The sequence below is a fragment of the Pungitius pungitius genome, chromosome 5 (assembly GCF_949316345.1).
Source record: "Pungitius pungitius chromosome 5, fPunPun2.1, whole genome shotgun sequence".
Classification (NCBI taxonomy): Eukaryota; Metazoa; Chordata; class Actinopteri; order Perciformes; family Gasterosteidae; genus Pungitius; species Pungitius pungitius.
The window spans coordinates 12716031-12733993 of record NC_084904.1 but is presented as its reverse complement, the minus strand read 5'-3'; the positions used below and the strand labels follow the sequence as shown (position 1 = coordinate 12733993).

The following is a 17963-nucleotide window of genomic DNA, read 5'->3' as shown; positions in this document are numbered from 1 at the left end:
AAAAAAATGATTTATGCCAATCACAAAACGTTATCGTGGTCGTGTCAACATTTTTATTGCTTTATTTTTTACAAGCGTTGGTAATTTAGTCTCAAATTGATGCCCTCTCTGCAGCGCGGCGGTCATTCGGTGCGCAATGGAAAGCGGGTGGTGCGGTCATGTCTCTAGTGGAACTGAGTCACTGTTTCTTCCAACGAACACATTTCTGTCAATAGAATGAGGGAGAACCTCCCATCCGACCCAAAGAGCTGGTGTGTAATAATCTTCTGCCTGGCACTTAGTACAACATCCAGCAGGGTGAGATCGGATGGGTCTCTTCTAGCTCGTGTAAACAGAGTCAAAAACATTGTAAATATGTCTGTAGTTTGTTTAATCATCAAGTCTGTGCTCAGCAAGAGAACGTTTCCAATTAGTCATTCACCTTTAGTAAAAAAAAACATACATGTGAATCATACATCATTAGTGTTCACTCTGAAGGACAAGTTAACAGTCTCATTGCCATTATCCTGGATGACGCTTTCTGGATTGTAAACTGTATCCCATACGAGTCCATTTTGTGGATTCAGTGTACGAGGAATCTTCTTTGAGCCAACGATACATTTTTTTTTACCCTTAATAGAGAAAATTGACTCATCCACATTTGTCTAACATTTTAACTGTATTTATTTTAACTGCAAAGATGTGTACATGTATGTCACAAAATACTGAATGATTGTATATTAAGAGCACATAGCAAAAGGCAACTTATCAAGGTGAACATTATCAATTTGTCCCGTACATCCTCAAATTTTCCACCAACACACTTGAGCCTGTTTTAATCGTAACAGGATAACATCATGATTGAAGTGCAATGGTACTATGCTTATAGTGTGGCCTTCACTGTGAAAGCCAGAGAGACATATTGTGCATGTGAATTGAACTAATTGGTAGGTCTGGTTGCCGACTCTATTCAGGAGGACTAATTGTTTACAATCACGGTGTTTGCTTCTGTAGGTGCTCACACCAGCTGAGAGCTGGAGCACAGGAGATAAGCCTCTAACGTAGAAAATTGCCCTTAAAGCCCGAGGGCCCCTGTTGGTTGTAAGTGCCTTTCCAAACTTGCGTGCATTGTAATCATCTCTGGGCTCTGCACCAGTAAACCAAACTACATCTTCCCTCTGCAAGGCCGGACTGGTTTGGACAGCCGTATCCTGAGAAAGAGAGCAGCGAAGAGAAGGGCTGGGGTGAGGCAGAAAGGAAAGGCCTAACACATTGACACATTTGTCAAATTTGACCAATTTCCTATCTCACCCGGGCGTCATTCTGGCGACCTGTCCAGCCGCACCCCCAGCCAAGCTAACCCTGAACCCGATAAGTCGTTAAAGATAATGTGTGGATATCTACAACCTGCCTCTTTCTGTGGCCATACGTCTCCATTAGACAATAAGACAATTACACATCTGTCAACATATGGGATGTGAGACATGTTAGAAGTCTGAGCATGCAGGAGAGAACAAAGGTTCATGCACCACGATCAATAACAGACTGACAAAGACAGATAGCGTTCCGATGTCAAAGCTCCAGGACACCGCTTTCATATTTAAACCAAACAATGAATTTGGAATATGCCATCTGACAACCAACATCATTTACAACTACTTAGCTGGAGTTTAATCGTTAAATCATTTTACTACCTGAGCTTCTTAACTGAGAAATCGTTAAGTTCAAAATGTAACCTACTGCTGTGTAAAGCATCTCACCGTGAAACTCCTGTTGCGTTTTAGTACCCATAAATCATCGGGTCACAGAGCCAATCAAAGAGCGTTTGATCCTGGAGATCCGCTGTGCGGGCCTCAAGATGACCCATGTATCACATGACCTATAAAAGGTGGTTTACCTCCGGCGCCATGCTACCTAAGACAGCATTAAAGGCCTGTCAAATTTCTCCGAAGCCAAGGAATGTGTCTTACTGAAACGCACAATTTTTAAGGCAATAGTGCTATGTTTTCATTGTGTTTATAGATTACGTGTCACAAAGTGTTTCTTTTTATTCTGTAAAAGGAAGATCATCCAATATCAACAAGCATAAATGGAACAGAAAAAATGTGGAGCCACTGTAATGTCACCTGATATATTTGCCATTCTGTTTGTTCTTGCATGAATAAAAACAAATGAATAAACAGCAGTAAAAACACAAGATGCTCAATGTCAGTGTCGAACCTTTGAGGTACACTAAAAACAGCTTGTTGTGATTTCCCAAGGTACAGGGAATCAAGCTTTTATGAGGGAAGCCCCTGCTTAGAGTAGAAGATATGGGAAAATGAATTGGCCTCTGGGCAGACAAGAACCTTGAGCCTTTGGAGCCAAGTGCAGAAGCCCAGACAACATAAGCAAACCCCTTGGGCTTTAGCAGGAGGCCAAGTGACTTCTTGAGGGATCAAAACCCTTATCACCGGCATATTTTGCGATATATATATATAGATATATATATATATATGTGGCTTGGAGGAAACTCTCATATCTTCTCCTCAGCAAGTTCTTATTTGAAACCCGGACAGCAGCAGCTGAATAACATACTTGTTTCTACAACTTCCAATCAAAATAATGAAAAGGGAAAGAAAAGACAAGAAAGAGACACCTGTACGATTCTGTTGTATAGACCACTGCACGAGAGGAGTCCTCTGTACCAGGTGTCCATCAACAGGCAGGTGTCAGTCAAGGAGGTGACCACTGGCCTAAATGTGAGAGGTAAAATCCCAGCACAGGTGCTCTGTTGCCAGGCAGAATCGTTCACACGCCGAGTCACCACTCAAACCTCGGCCAGTTCTGACTGCGGCACCCTGAGACACAGAATATGTCACCTTCCATCAAACCACTGTAATCAAAGAGGGTGGCAGAGAAACAAAGGCAGAGGAAGTGAGTAAGGGCTGCAGGAGGAGGGGGGGGGGGTTCAGAACCAGACCATTTCCAAGCCACAGATCTTTGCCAATTGCGGTTTACATGTTGCAGCACCCATTTCATTTTCTAACCTCCTTCGTTCTGCTACAATCTTAAATGCTAACAGGATGAAAATATTTCAAATTCATACTTCACAATAATGTAATAATGTGTGATCTGTGACAACGCAGAGTCTCTGTGGTAAGTTGCCCCAGAGGATCCATGCTCCTCACTGCTCTTCGACCACAGAAAAGCCTGTGTGAGAGGCAGGCATCAATTAGACCAGCACGAGAGAAGGCAATGTGGAGCGCCTGTCGATGCTTTGGTCTCTGCCCAGAGGAAGTCAGGATTATGACATAATGCATTCATGAGACAAATTCAAGACAACTATAGAAAGTCTGTTTTTTTGGTTTCAGTTACCATTTTAAGGGATATTTTCAAAATCTGTTTTGGTCACCATTAAAGTGCTACAACTGTATTCAGAGACATTTAAAATTGCTTAACGGTAACAACACTACACAAAATCACTGTAGCACTCTAACATGCAAAAACATTTTTTTTAAAAGGTGACAAAAGCAAACACACTCATCCCACTCACTCTCCGCCACTGGCAAAACCTGTAGACCAGTGCAGAAAAGAATCTGCACTAGAAAACAGGCAAGCACTAAATGTGGCAAGAAGATTTCTGCAAGTGAGAAAAGTTCTCCCTCTAAAATATGGCTACAATATATGTGACTTTAAAGGCCGACCGCTGGGTTGTATTGACCTGAAATATATTCAGGGTCATTTTAAACGGTCTGCCCACTGCTTGACTTCCACATGTGTGCTGATACCCCAGCAGAAACAACAGTGCTGCCCACTGCGAGCGAAATAAGATAAGTCTGACACACATTTACACAAACGTTAATAAGTAAGTTAGAAAAATAAATCAACCAATGGAGGAGCTATTTTCCCATTGGTTTTACAGAATTAAAACATCTAGTTGATTGTGCAACTTGTTTGATGAGTGGCTAATAGTATTTTACATGTTTGTTTTTTTAATGGTCATTTTCAGTTTTTTGGCAACCTCCACTGCCTTCGTTCTAATGGCCAGTAGGGGGCAGCTCCTCTGATCAGATTGCACGGAATACAGCATGAAAATTGTGGCAAATGATGGTTTAATTTAGATTAGCATAGACAAGAATGCAGAATAAAGTACTAAACTACTTCTTACAACTTTAACCAACTTTAAAATGTAATATTCAGCACTCTGTTTTAGTTCCCCCATCTTGTCATGTCTGCCTACAAAAAAGACTGCTGCAGGCCAAATGCCAGACTCAAGGCTTCCACTTCTTCTATACAGTGTAAGTGTAAGTCCAAGCTGTATCAGACATCACAGTGAGGAGCACTGAGAAAACCAGTGCAGCCAAATCTAAACAAAGATCACTCTGTCTCACTGCAGCTCAAAGGCAGGAAAGCAGGAAGACTCCGGTTATTTCCCATGATGATGGGAATCCTACAGGTGCACGGAGTAAGTGAATGACGATGATAAGCGAGCGACTGAACGTTTAATTTCATCCTGGCACAGCCACCGACTCCCTCTCCCACAGAGTTAACCCCTATAGCTGCATGGACGGCTTTGTGGACCATTTTGTCTAGACTGCCCAACCCAGTCTCCAAAAAAAGCGTGAAATGGCTACGTTGGTCCACCGTGATAAACGTAGTCATGTCACGTTTTCCCCCAAAATAACGTTACTATGTTACGTTTCTTTTGGCCCATTCATTTACATTGCTTTGCAAATAGGTCACGTGACTATCAAGTTTCCCGGTAGCAAAAAGAAAAACATGGCGGACGGTCAGCATAATCTCCGTCAAAAACACAATATTTTAAGAAAGCATCAGCATTTGTATGCATTTCGATGGCATTTCTAGCGAGAAGTATGCGTTATTCTTTCATAATCTTCTATCAGAGACTGTAGAAGACCTTCCGTTTATTCGTTTCTGCGAAGATTTGAGTGTCTCTTTGGGAAAGCGTGGCTACGCAACGCCTTTAACGGCGCATTATTAAAAAAACACTTCCAGTGGGGGCGTTACCGTAAAGAAGCGTTCAGCCTTAAAGCCACTAATCGCCAAACAAAACAAACTCAAAGCACACGAATCACATTATGACTTTTTAAACATAAATTCCCTTACTTTTATGAGTTTTCAATGAAAGAATGCATAATTTCCGGGTGTAGGCAAGCCCGGGACATCCCGAATTATGGGCAATTTTGATTTGTCCAGCTTTTTGACAGCTCCAGTCCCGACTTCCAATCACAGCCTCCTAAGTCAATGACGCGCCTTGAACTCTCGGTTGTTGTGTGAGTGCAACTTCCCCCCCCCCGAACATTACGTCTTGTTTACATGGAAAAGGGGGGCGGGGCTTCGCCTTCAGAGCGGAGCTTCATTTCTCGCTCCACACGTCTCCTCTTTTTACTGGCCAGGAAAACGGGCGATCTATCCCACGTGGGTCTGGCTCCATTCCATTGGCTCTGACGAATCCACGGAGAGGCGGGACTTATAATTTGCCCGGCAAACGGAGAGATTTGAACTCCATTGCTTGCCCTGTGCGTGAAGTGGCCGTGAGGCCTCCACTAAAGTCTCTCTCTATTTGTTCTGCTTTACTCAATAAAAGTAAAACCTTTACAGATATACTGTACACACACTAGGCTAACATAACGGAGATTCCAGGCTTCGTCCTTTATGTTTTATGGGGATAAAGCCTCTGTAAGTAGTTTTTTCCCAAGCAAATCTGAGTTTCTTCTGTTTTTTGTGTGTCCCATACAAATATCAAAATATATATACTGATTTTCACATCCAAACACACTCACTTATGTTCCCTTTTATCATGACAACAAGAAATTTCAAGATAAACCTTTTGCTTTCATAAATATGACAGTTTTAGTGTGTAAATGCCCAGCAGTGTACAGTCCGGGGGCCCCTATGGGGCCACTTGTTAGATGGTTTGATTAGTCTATCACTACTATACTTTGATCTGACGACTAATTTGCACATCATGCTCGTACCGGCATGGCTTCGCCCTTCCCAGGCATAGTTCATCATCTTCCGGGGTCCTATAGCCAGTGTTGGTAAAGTTTACTTTCTACATTAACTAGTTCAAAGTTTAGTTCACACATTTTAAAAATGAACTAGTTCAGTTCATAGTTCAAAATATTTGAAATAAGTTCACGGTTCCAAAAAATGAACTAGTTTAGTTCTTTTTTTCCATACGTTGCTGCAAGCTATTTTTTTTATTTTATTATTGCCACAGCCCAGAACCACAGACAGCAATTATTTGATCAGTTTTAACACTGAAGCTATGCATCAGATTTAATCTTCATATCCAATTTTGAATCCTTATCCAACCAGGGTTTACATTAGCATTGAGGGGACAGCATTTCCCCTTTGTTGCTTTAATGTTGCTGTCATTCACTCCACACTAGCAGCAGTTGCAGAGTTCACCCCTACACTACATTCTCAAACACATGCTGCTTGAATGGTCTTTTTTAAATAAGGTATTATAAAAAGAAAAACAGGACAGTAATCATTAAGGTGCAAATGTTTGCAAAGAAAGGTCAGATTCCTCCCATCCTCACCGACCTTGTCAGTAACTTCATAAAACTCTTTAAAATTATTATACGCCGCCTCTGCTACACTTATCAATGCGCGTTTACGGTGTGTTTTCTATAGAAATCTGGCACCCCATTGAACGACATTAACCTGAAAGAACGTGCCGTAGAAACCAGAATGAACGAGTTCACAGTAACGTTCATCGGGCATTAATACAGTACGTTCAGTTCACGTTCGCCCAAAATATCAACGAGTTCATGAACTATCGTTCAATGAACGCATTCAGGCACAACACTGTCCCGAAAGGGCCGGGATCGCACTTCACCCAGCATGCCTCGGCCTTCACTTTTTTCACTACAGAGTTTTGTTGCACCCTGTGACTCCGGCGTTAGACTCCTTCGACTGAGTTTCAAGATGGGTTGGATGGGTTACTGACTAAAATGTATGCCCCCACCCCCTAACTGCCTCAGGGCAAGTTGTAAATATAATAAGTCAAATAAGTCAAACAAGCAAGTTGTATCTGGTTTAACCCTTTTATTCCTGTAGGCGTTTTTTAGGCCTCATGCTGGAAATTGCATTTACACACTAAAACTAGGATAACGCATGTCTGATGATAGTGACAGTGAGTCTGTCGATCAAGATGAGGATGGAGACATAGTAGAGGTTGAAAATCCTCCTTGTTGAACACCCCACAATACATTCTGTGCTCCCTCTGGCATAACATTTCTAATGATATCATGTCCCCCCCTTCAGTATTTTAAGACATTCTTCAGGTTATTGTAGGCCAGTTGAATGTGTATGCCATACAATTTGACACAAACAAGCCCTTTAAGTTTACATGTTTTGTATGTGGATTTTGTACATACAGTGTTGGTCATTTAATTTCTTTGTTTAATATTTTTGAATTTATGTTTGAATCCATTTGTGGTTAATGTGCTCAAAATGCAATTGCTTGTTTGACCTATTATATTTACAAGTTGCCCTGAGGCAACAGACCTAAATCAAGTTAGGGGGTGGGGGCATATATTTTAGTCAGTAACCCATCAAACCCATCTAACAAGTGGCCCGATAGGGGCCCCCGGACTGTACACTGCTGGGCATTTACACACTAAAACTGTCATATTTATGAAAGCAAAAGGTTTATCTTGAAATTTCTTGTTGTCATGATAAAAGGGAACATAAGTGAGTGTGTTTGGATGTGAAAATCAGTATATATATTTTGATATTTGTATGGGACACACAAAAAACAGAAGAAACTCAGATTTGCTTGGGAAAAAACTACTTACAGAGGCTTTATCCCCATAAAACATAAAGGACGAAGCCTGGAATCTCCGTTATGTTAGCCTAGTGTGTGTACAGTATATCTGTAAAGGTTTTACTTTTATTGAGTAAAGCAGAACAAATAGAGAGAGACTTTAGTGGAGGCCTCACGGCCACTTCACGCACAGGGCAAGCAATGCAGCTCAAATCTCTCCGTTTGCCGGGCAAATTATAAGTCCCGCCTCTCCGTGGATTCGTCAGAGCCAATGGAATGGAGCCAGACCCACGTGGGATAGATCGCCCGTTTTCCTGGCCAGTAAAAAGAGGAGACGTGTGGAGCGAGAAATGAAGCTCCGCTCTGAAGGCGAAGCCCCGCCCCCCTTTTCCATGTAAACAAGACGTAATGTTCGGGGGGGGGGGAAGTTGCACTCACACAACAACCGAGAGTTCAAGGCGCGTCATTGACTTAGGAGGCTGTGATTGGAAGTCGGGACTGGAGCTGTCAAAAAGCTGGACAAATCAAAATTGCCCATAATTCGGGATGTCCCGGGCTTGCCTACACCCGGAAATTATGCATTCTTTCATTGAAAACTCATAAAAGTAAGGGAATTTATGTTTAAAAAGTCATAATGTGATTCGTGTGCTTTGAGTTTGTTTTGTTTGGCGATTAGTGGCTTTAAGGCTGAACACCTCTTTACGATAACGCCCCCACTGGAAGTGTTTTTTTAATAATGCGCCGTTAAAGGCGTTGCGTAGCCACGCTTTCCCAAAGAGACACTCAAATCTTCGCAGAAACGAATAAACGGAAGGTCTTCTACAGTCTCTGATAGAAGATTATGAAAGAATAACGCATACTTCTCGCTAGAAATGCCATCGAAATGCATACAAATGCTGATGCTTTCTTAAAATATTGTGTTTTTGACGGAGATTATGCTGACCGTCCGCCATGTTTTTCTTTTTGCTACCGGGAAACTTGATAGTCACGTGACCTATTTGCAAAGCAATGTAAATGAATGGGCCAAAAGAAACGTAACATAGTAACGTTATTTTGGGGGAAAACGTGACATGACTACGTTTATCACGGTGGACCAACGTAGCCATTTCACGCTTTTTTTGGAGACTGGGTTGGACTGCCCTTGCAAGAAGATTGTGTGCTTGTAAATTCACAGCTTTAATAAATAAATAAAACAACTCACATGTGGAGAAAATGGAATTCAACATTTATTAAAATGTAGTTATCACATTCTTATTAGCATCAATTTTATTCAAGCTGACAATTTCTCAATAAAACCGACTAGTTGGTGTACATAACCATAGTAACACATCTTCATATGGTTGATTTATGCCTGACATGTTTCCACTGTACAGTATAAAACCTCATGACAGAAACTCCATCAAAGGCACGTCATGATTTATCAGCTTGAATGTTTACCCTTGTTAACAAAATGTTCCTCATAGCTGCATGCTGTTCGTCTTTCCAATAATGAATACATCTGACAAGAAAATATATATTGTTCTACTATTACTAATATGTCTTGTGAGACATTTCACAATGTATATATTAACCCATCTGAAAAACATTGACAATGTTTCACATATCAAAGTATCACCTTCTGTTTCATGTATTTCTAATACATTTACAGGGAACATTTGTGGTATCCAAAATAAAATGTATGATTGATTCATAAATCAACAGATAGTGGAAACATTTAGAACATCTTTTTAAATTTAAAAAATAAACTATCAGATTAATTACAAAATAAAAGAACTATGCAAATATACCCGTTTGAGATTATCCTGCATGCTTTGCTGAATGAAACCAACAAGCTGAAATGTTCAGTAGTTTCCTCTCTCGTCCATAACACTGTCTCATCATCACTCATCTGTGAGTGATCCTTCAGAAATGATCTGGGCTTCCCTTTATAAAATGTCTTACAAAAGGGATGTATAGAGGAGCCAGTGTGACATTCCTTTAGGGATTACTAAACCAACCAGCGGGTGTTGTGGGATTATGCAGGCGGCCACCCGTGGTCTTCAGCAGACATAGAGGTATCATCAAAATCCTAAAAGACAGCAGGAAAGTCCAGAAGTCAAAGGTAGAAGGGTTGAAAAAGAAGAATCCAGAATCCATAGGTTCATTACTGTCTGTGTGAAGACACACTGTGAGGACCTCTGGACCTAAAGCTGCTAGCAGAGGTGGAGGAAGCGAGACAACACAATGCTATTAACCAATGCTAACAGCCCCCCCCCCCCCCCCCCCGGGAAGTTTGGGCCAAAGAACATCTACCGAATAAAAGAGAAACAAGGGAGGTCCAAATGCTACTTCAGAGAATGGAAATGAAAGAGATGGGTTCTAGTTGGTTGTCATAATGAAAAGAGGGAGGAAAACATCAGCAAGAGATGATGAATAAGCAGCAACAACACAGCTTTGGTTCGTCCTTGGTGACACCCTATTTTCAGGGTGTAACCTTTGTCCCTCAGTAGTTGTTACTCTGGTCTCGCATAGCGCCAACGTCGAGGGGCTCGTCCGCCAGATTTGAGCTCAGGGCGAAATTGCTTCCATACTGCTGGTCCCAGATCCTCTACCATGTTCTCCAAATCATTAGCAACACTAGCAGTTCCTGAGGAAGCACTGGAGGGCGTTAAGTGTCTATTATCACATGGCCGCTTACGCATTTGGGTCTTTGCGGCCGCTCCGCACGGAGCGAGCAGTCTGAAGTGTTCGGAAACAGATAACGTCATTCACTGCTCGTCTTTATTGTAGTAGAGAGACAAGCAGCAAGTCTCTACGCAAGCAGGGGCAGATAATTGTCGCAGTTAAAGCAAACCAGATGGCAGTGACATGCTCTGGCTTTCTGACCATCGCTTTCTCAAAGTGGGACAAAGTCTGGCCTCAAATCCAGGCCCCCTTCCCACCACTGTTTTTGTTGATAGTATCGAGGGGAGGGCTGACTATTTGAAAGTAGCTGGCCACATAGCCGGAGAGGGATCAAGAAAAGATGATGCTTAGATGTTTGGCTTTAATCATATTCATGGTGGGTGATATCTTTGTTGAGGTGGAAGGTGGAAACAAGACAGCAAGAAAGAGAGGAAATACAGAGCAGAGGGGAAAAAAGAGAGTTGCTCTAATTATTGCAGCATTAAAAATGTAATCACATTTAAATTTTGTATATTTCATCCCTCAATATGGAGATCTATTTGTACATATAGTTCAATATTAAGCTAAAAAAATGTATTGTATTGCATGTATTTCTACAACTCAAAAGCTACGGCCGTCATTTCTTATTTGAACCGAGCGACACTAAACACTGCAGTCATTTTCAGTGTTGTTTATTTGCCAGCCAACACCTAAATGTAAGCAGTGGGAGGATGTTATGAGGTTTGAAGATCTGAAAGTGTCACAAAAAATAATGTAGGATAAGTGCCCAACTTACCGTCCGTACCAAATAATGACCGACAACATGACATGACCATCCCGATGCAATCACTGAATGTGGATCTGCTAACGTTACTAAATAAACTTAGCAAGCGAATGTGATAAATGTAGCTTTTTAGAACATTTTCTTGCAGCAGCAGAATACCAACATGACGCAATGCTGGTTTGAGCCCCTGTGTAACCCTAAAAGGCAGCAGTCCTAAAAAGCAAACATTCAAGGACCCGTGATCATCTGACTGCAGAGCGTCAGTATGAGAAAACATGCAGCTGTTGGATGTGGAAGGACCTCACAACCTTGTGTGCATGTGCCGGACATTCAGGAGACAAGTGTGAAAAAATAAAAAGAAGCTGATCGATGTCTTAAGCCCTGACGGCGAGTCCGTCTTTCTAAAGTTGCATTGTTAAAATGAACGTTTCACAGGCCATGAAATGAAGCTTGAAGAAATGTCCTGTATGTGATACGAACTGAAGAAAATGTAAGTTAAAGAAAGCAGTGGCTTTGCGGATGCGCTGATGGATGGGCTTCATTCGTTATGACTAACCTGAGGTTTTATTCCTTCCGCTGTCCGTCCTCCTCATCGGAGAAGGTCCGGTCCACAGAGACGCCATGGCACTCCAGATCGCAACCTGCATGGAACATGAACCGCATACGCACAGACACACTCGTTCAGTAAACCGCCTCTGAGACTGTGGGTCTCACCACATCATGACTTTTTAATGAATGCTCAAAGCTGTTCATTTGGGCATTCCTGCTTACTGTGAATCAAACACGGGACAATCCTTCACTGTTCCGTCTCCCTGTTTACAGCTGCTCTAAACAAATGCATTTAAAACCTGCATGCTGTCTTGCTCCAGATTTAAGGGATTTGGGCTCCAAAATCTCCATTGGTGTGTCACGGCACATTGCCTCAGTTAACCTCTGTTGACCCCGGACAACTCAACACCTAAAATCCTGTGACGTTTATCGGGAATAGAGATCTGACATTCCACACACGCCTGGTCATACGATTGTTTATTTACCGCCTGACACACAAACACACCTGTTTGCCCTTTAACACTGCTGCAAGCTCATTCAAAACGTTTGACAGAGTGAGCAGTTGTGTTAGATCAAACGCAATACTGATTAGGAGATAGCACTTGTAATGTGCATGGTCAACTTATTGCTACTGTTACTATTCTCTGTTCTCTGTCTCACAAAGTTTGTGTTCTGGTTCAAACTTTACAACAGCCAAATGGTTGGAGACTGGACTCTAATAATAACTAATATAAAAGGTCAACAACCAATGTGAAGGTCATTCAACAATTTCCTTCTTGAGGAAGCTTAGTTTCTTTGACATTAGCAGAAAGCCTGTTAATGCTGTTAATAAAGGGACTCTCAAGTAGTGTCTTCTTCTATGCTGTGCTTTGTGGAAGATAAAAAACAGAATCAATGAGATGATCAGAGAGGCTGGCTCAGCCTCCCCAGGGAAAACTGATTATTTATTTTGACGTCCATCCTAAAAGCCAGTGTTTTGGATTGAAAATCGTTCTGTTCTACATGCTTTTTATGGTGTTATTTATTCATTATAATGAGTATTTCTGTCTGTCCATTGTTGTGTGAGTGAGTGGTTTTTGGTGACAAATTAGTTGGACTGGGGATTAATAAAGCTATATAATCGATTACTTGGGCTCTTAAATTAACCAGGTTTACTTCATCATACTTAATGTATGCTAATATTAATTTCACAAACACTAAATAAAAGGTTGTTATGACTACAGATTATTCCGAAGACGAGACAAAGGCTGCACAAGACGTACAAGAAGGAACAACAGTACATTAGGAATCCATTAGCATTATTGAAACAAAGCCACTGAATGGGATTTATGGCTGGTTTTCATCATGACCGAGTGAAGGCCAAGAGAGAAACGCCCAGAAACTAATTTGTTGGACAGCTGACTAAGTGTAAATACTACAACTATCCCACAAACAGCCATAATGTCAAAAACACAGAATCCGGAGAGAATACAGGTGAAGAATCATGGAGACAGATCACTATAAGCGATATGACTTTTACTTGCAAGCTGAAAACACAAGAAAGCCTTGTGAAACCCTTCTGGCCTGCAAAACAAAGGGTGAGAGCCAAGACCGATATACGTGATCTACAACCCAGTGCACGAAACAAAGTTTAGCAAAATTAGGTTAAGAAGGTGGAACATGCTGAAGTCATCATTATTATACTTTGCAACTGTATTAGCCTGGTTGGGGGGATTGGGGGAGATTGATCAGTGGGAAAGCTCCGCAGATTGCAACATGTGGTACAGGGGGGTATGACTCAGCAGATGTGACATCACGCCCGCTTTGCATGATGCAGGAAGTGGCTGACCACCTCGCGGTTGGCCACGTTGAAGCAATCACTGCAGACTTCGCTGGGTGGGTTTATGACTCACTGAAAAGTGTTTCCCAGAACCTGGCTACCCAAGGGTATATTCTCTGCCTGTGTGTACTTTTAAGTTTACGTTAAAAAACCCTGCTTACATCATCAATTACATTAAACTGTCATGTTTATGGGAGAGTAAAATCAATTCAAAGAAAGCTAAAATTCAAGAGTTTCACTTAAGAGTTTGCAGCATTTCTGAGTCACATTGTGACCTTTGACATTACAAGGAGTACCGGTAATGGGCCCAACTAAAATATTCTGCATGTAGTGTGTGAGTGTGTGTAAGTGAGTGCAGTATTGGACCGCAACGAGTGGATATTGTGTTGTAACAGCAGGGGACCCATGGGAAAGTCCCAAATAAGGACTTTGAAATCACCTTCTGAAGCATCCTATTTGCATCTGTCTTCTATTCCCTCTTAACTGATGCATGTGTTTTCTGATAGCTCTGCGACCGTGCCTAAATATGGAGCCCTGAAAGACTAATCTTATCACCTGAAGCCAAATGATGCTTCAGCTCACACTGTGATCAAACACCTATTGGGACTTCACCATATGGTCCTCAAGGAATTCAAAAAGCCTAAACTGGTTTAAACCACGCAAAACCCCATCAGGCGTCAAAGTCTCACCTCCGTGTGAGATCTGTTTCAAGTCACAAAACTGGTGCCCCATTAGATAAGGGCCACGGGAACCCCAGGGAGTCCTTCTCATCCAGCCATGACGTCACTGAGACTATGAACATCTGCCCATGCCGTCACTCTGCGCTGTCCAATGGGACTTGGTTCTTAGTAAAAGAACATTTGTGCCTTTTAAGAAAAACCTCTTGGTGGACAAAAGGCTATTTTAGATCCCACAGGAGGAGTGGATCGATTGCCCGTTCTACCACACGTAACCTGCAGAACGAAGACCATGGAATTCACGGATTTGTCAAGTCAGAATTTCAAACCTTCACCGTTCTCTCTGAATGTGGAATAGTACTTTGACTATTGACATTGTGAGTGAAAATATATTTTTAATAATCCTATTGATATCAATAATTTAATATTCCTGCCAGATAAAATTTGTGCATGTTAACGCACAACTACACAACTTATTTGCCAACTGTTATGAATTGCATCGATTCAGCTGCTTTTCCCAAAGAGAAAAGCGTAATAACGGGACAAGGAGATGTTTCGTTCTGGTTATTAACACAAGTATTGCTGTTGCAAAATATTCCGATGCAGGCAAAAATGAAAAGAATAGATTTTTTCTTTTGTTTGTTTAATTTTTCATTATGAGTTGTGAGATAGTATTTAATTGAATTGGCTTAGGAACAGCTTTTTCCTCCAAAGGAAACAATACAGCTGCACTGTTAATACCACACACACAAACCTGGGAGGAGAATAGTTGGCTCCTGAGATGGATGGATGCTCTGGACGGTCTGCTCTTTTCTCTCTCTAAAAGAAACAACACAAGTTGGAGGGTTAAAGGAAAAAGCTTTGAGATTTGCATTGCTAGGAAATATTTGGGTAATCATCTTTCAATATTTTAGATTACTGTCCACAGGGAAGGTAGCAATAAAGTTTTCCATCCACACGCTGTGGCCCTCAATGACGGAAGATACAGAACAGGCTCGTAAAGGAACAAAAAGCCACTGCTTGTGTTTGGCAATCGTAAACTCAGATCTCAGAGCACTGTGCTGAACTGCTAAAACAAAACTGCGCAACTGAGACAATGACCTCATTGAGTTGATTTACTCTTTGTGCATAAGTATCAGTGAACAAATAAAACAGTAAATGAGCTAAATGGGGTTTCTTGAAACAATTGTATCGTAGCAAGGCAGACCAGTGATGCCAGAGAATCAAAGAATCAGTGCAAGCAGTGTGTTCTGACCTGTGTTTCCCTTCCTCATCTGTCTGATGCAGCTGGCGGACAGCATCCTGCAGGCCTCGGATCTTGGCCTTCTTCTCATTCAGCACCATGACAAAGCGCGAGTACAGATCGCCCTCCAACATTTCTTTATCTCGAACCTGCTGTTCCAGTCTGGTGAGAGAAAAAAAACAATGTGTGTGCAAAAACATACATGCACACGGACAGACGTGTACACATGCAAACACATAAAGACAAATGCACGTTTTAGAAGCAGAGGATTTCTTGTTAGATTTCCGTTCAAGATAAATAGGCCAAGAGGAATGTTGCTGAGGCCTCGACCCTGTCCAGGCATTAGTCACCCACGTCCTCCGTCTCTGGCAATGTCTATCTATTTGAAATGAACCTATACATGAAATGAAAGACGTACAACTGAAAGATTTTAGTTCCCAGAAATCACAAGCCCAGTTTGTAACACTGGGCGGAACCCTTCATACTCTCAATGGGCGACCAGTGATGATGTCATACATGGTGATTGCTGTGCATATAAACAGCTGGAAGTATAAATAAAAGACAGCTTGCATGCAAACAAGACAACCGATAAACAAGTTGCAGCATTGAACATATTAGGGGGAGGATTTTCCATTCAAGCAGGACATTTGCTCTCCGTCACATCATATTCTTTCATAATCTCATTCTTACTCTCTGAGAATTCTCTGATGCGCCCGTTTCAGCGCACGGGTCTCTTCCAACAGCTGGCAATTTTTGGACTCCAGATAAGTAGAGTGCTTTAGGGACCATCCAATCATCTCCCGGATCAGCTCTAGCGGTTCTGGGGCTGGCTGCAGCTCCACAGAACCCAAACGCACCTAAAGAAAGTAGGGGAAAAAAATGGAGAGCGCAAGATCAAAAGAAAAGATCAGCATTCATATCGAAGGCAATAAACGTTTCTGGCTGGCAGGCTTTCATTATTCATGATAACTTAGCAGCAATGTCTGCCTTGACAGGTGCCAGCTAAGAAAGGTCAGGGAACATGGTAAGAACGACCTTCGAGTGCCTCCCTTTGAGCGGGACCGACTGGGAGTAGACAACAGTTGAGGTTTGAGACTATGGCTGCCTTCCAACTCTTTTTACCTTCAGTAAGTAGCGCAGCTGCTTTTACAAAGTAAGTACTGTTGCACTCAATAGGCATACAACTGGGACACACTTCTTTGTCATTACATGGTGCCTTGAACTTTGACCCAAGGCTCATACATCCACCTGCTTCTATCAATGCGTTGTCAGAAGGCTGTCATCAGTTTGTGCTCTCTCTGCAGCTTGGTCGATATGTAACGTACCTTCCGCTGTGCAGAGAGTTGGGGGCAAGAATGGCTACAACTCACTTTATAACTCCCGGCTAAACTGGGGAGAAGCTGCATTAAAAAGCGCAACAATCCTGAGATAATCATAATGGTGCTTCCTAAATGAATGGATTAATGCAATACGTTTGCACGTAAAGCAGCTTCCCAACCTGTTTAGAGGAAAAGTTAGCATGCATTTGTACCTTAACATCATCTGAAGACGCACGGCAATAAAGAGGTGTAACAAACCATTACATCCCATTTTGTTTGAAGTGGGATACATATTGAAACTTTGATTTGTATTTTTTTTCTGTCTGTGGGAAATATTTGCTGAATTCATAAGTCACCAGTAAAATATGCAAGTGAGCACACTCTGTGCCTCTCTGTTGCTTCTCGTCTGTGGCTTTTTGGAATCACAGACAGGTATCAGGTTTAATAAAACATTCCTCAGTTGGTTATCATCGTGGCACTAAGTCACAGAGTGAATCGAAGGCCTTGCAGCCGGCAACGGTCTGTAGTTTTTGAACATTTAGTTGACATGTCAAATTTTCAAGAAGAGGCAAAAAAGTACTAAATCTAGAGCCAATGGTTCTATACAGAATACCCTGAGGAAGCAAAACTCTGTTTGACCTGGAGTTTGCACATCAAAGTAGCAATTTTAAACATATATTTGAATAGCTGCTTGTTACCATGGAGATTTCCACCACGGCCCCACAACGCACAAAAAAAAAGTTCTGCTCATGATGTACTGGGAAACCAGAAGGTGACAAGGTGCTAAATCATCCCTGGGCTCTGTCAAGGTCGCAACCTGACTGTAATAAAGCCACCATCTTCAAAAGCTCTCATAAAATAGTCACGTCATGTTTTCACCTGGGCCGGTGCTGTCCTAGCAGGCCACGCAGCTGTTTTACCTCCACTGAAGAAACATAACATTTTTAGATGGACATTCGCTTCAAATCGACACCACAGCTTCTCTAGCTTAACTTGTCCTTAGTATTATTTTCTCTTTGTGTCAAACGTACGTTTTCTTCCTTTTCCTTTGTCTACAAAATCTATAGAAAAGTATCTTCAATGCTTTGTGCAATCTATGGAACAAAAAAAGGATATAGTATCTCTATTAAGTCACACCCCCCAAAATTATTTTGAACAAATAATTGTTGC

General features: G+C 41.8%; 1 protein-coding gene across 5 annotated transcripts in view; it reads right to left on the bottom strand.

The window, feature by feature from the left end:
• Positions 1-362: 362 nt before the first annotated feature.
• The window catches only part of LOC119225225 (DNA repair protein XRCC4-like), a 27400-nt gene continuing 9799 nt past the window's right edge, over positions 363-17963 (bottom strand). For 3 of the 5 annotated variants that reach the window (XM_037482950.2, XM_062562361.1, XM_062562364.1), the window contains 5 exons: positions 16165-16331; positions 15487-15636; positions 14986-15050; positions 11743-11827; positions 8968-10810 (listed from right to left, as the gene is read on the bottom strand). In XM_037482950.2, the coding sequence (XP_037338847.2) occupies positions 11751-11827; positions 14986-15050; positions 15487-15636; positions 16165-16331 (459 nt within the window). In that variant the 3' untranslated portion in view covers positions 8968-10810; positions 11743-11750. Of the gene's footprint in view, positions 1191-8967; positions 10811-11742; positions 11828-14985; positions 15051-15486; positions 15637-16164; positions 16332-17963 lie in introns of those variants that run through there. The other 2 variants (XM_062562363.1, XM_062562362.1) reach the window with 2 other exon arrangements.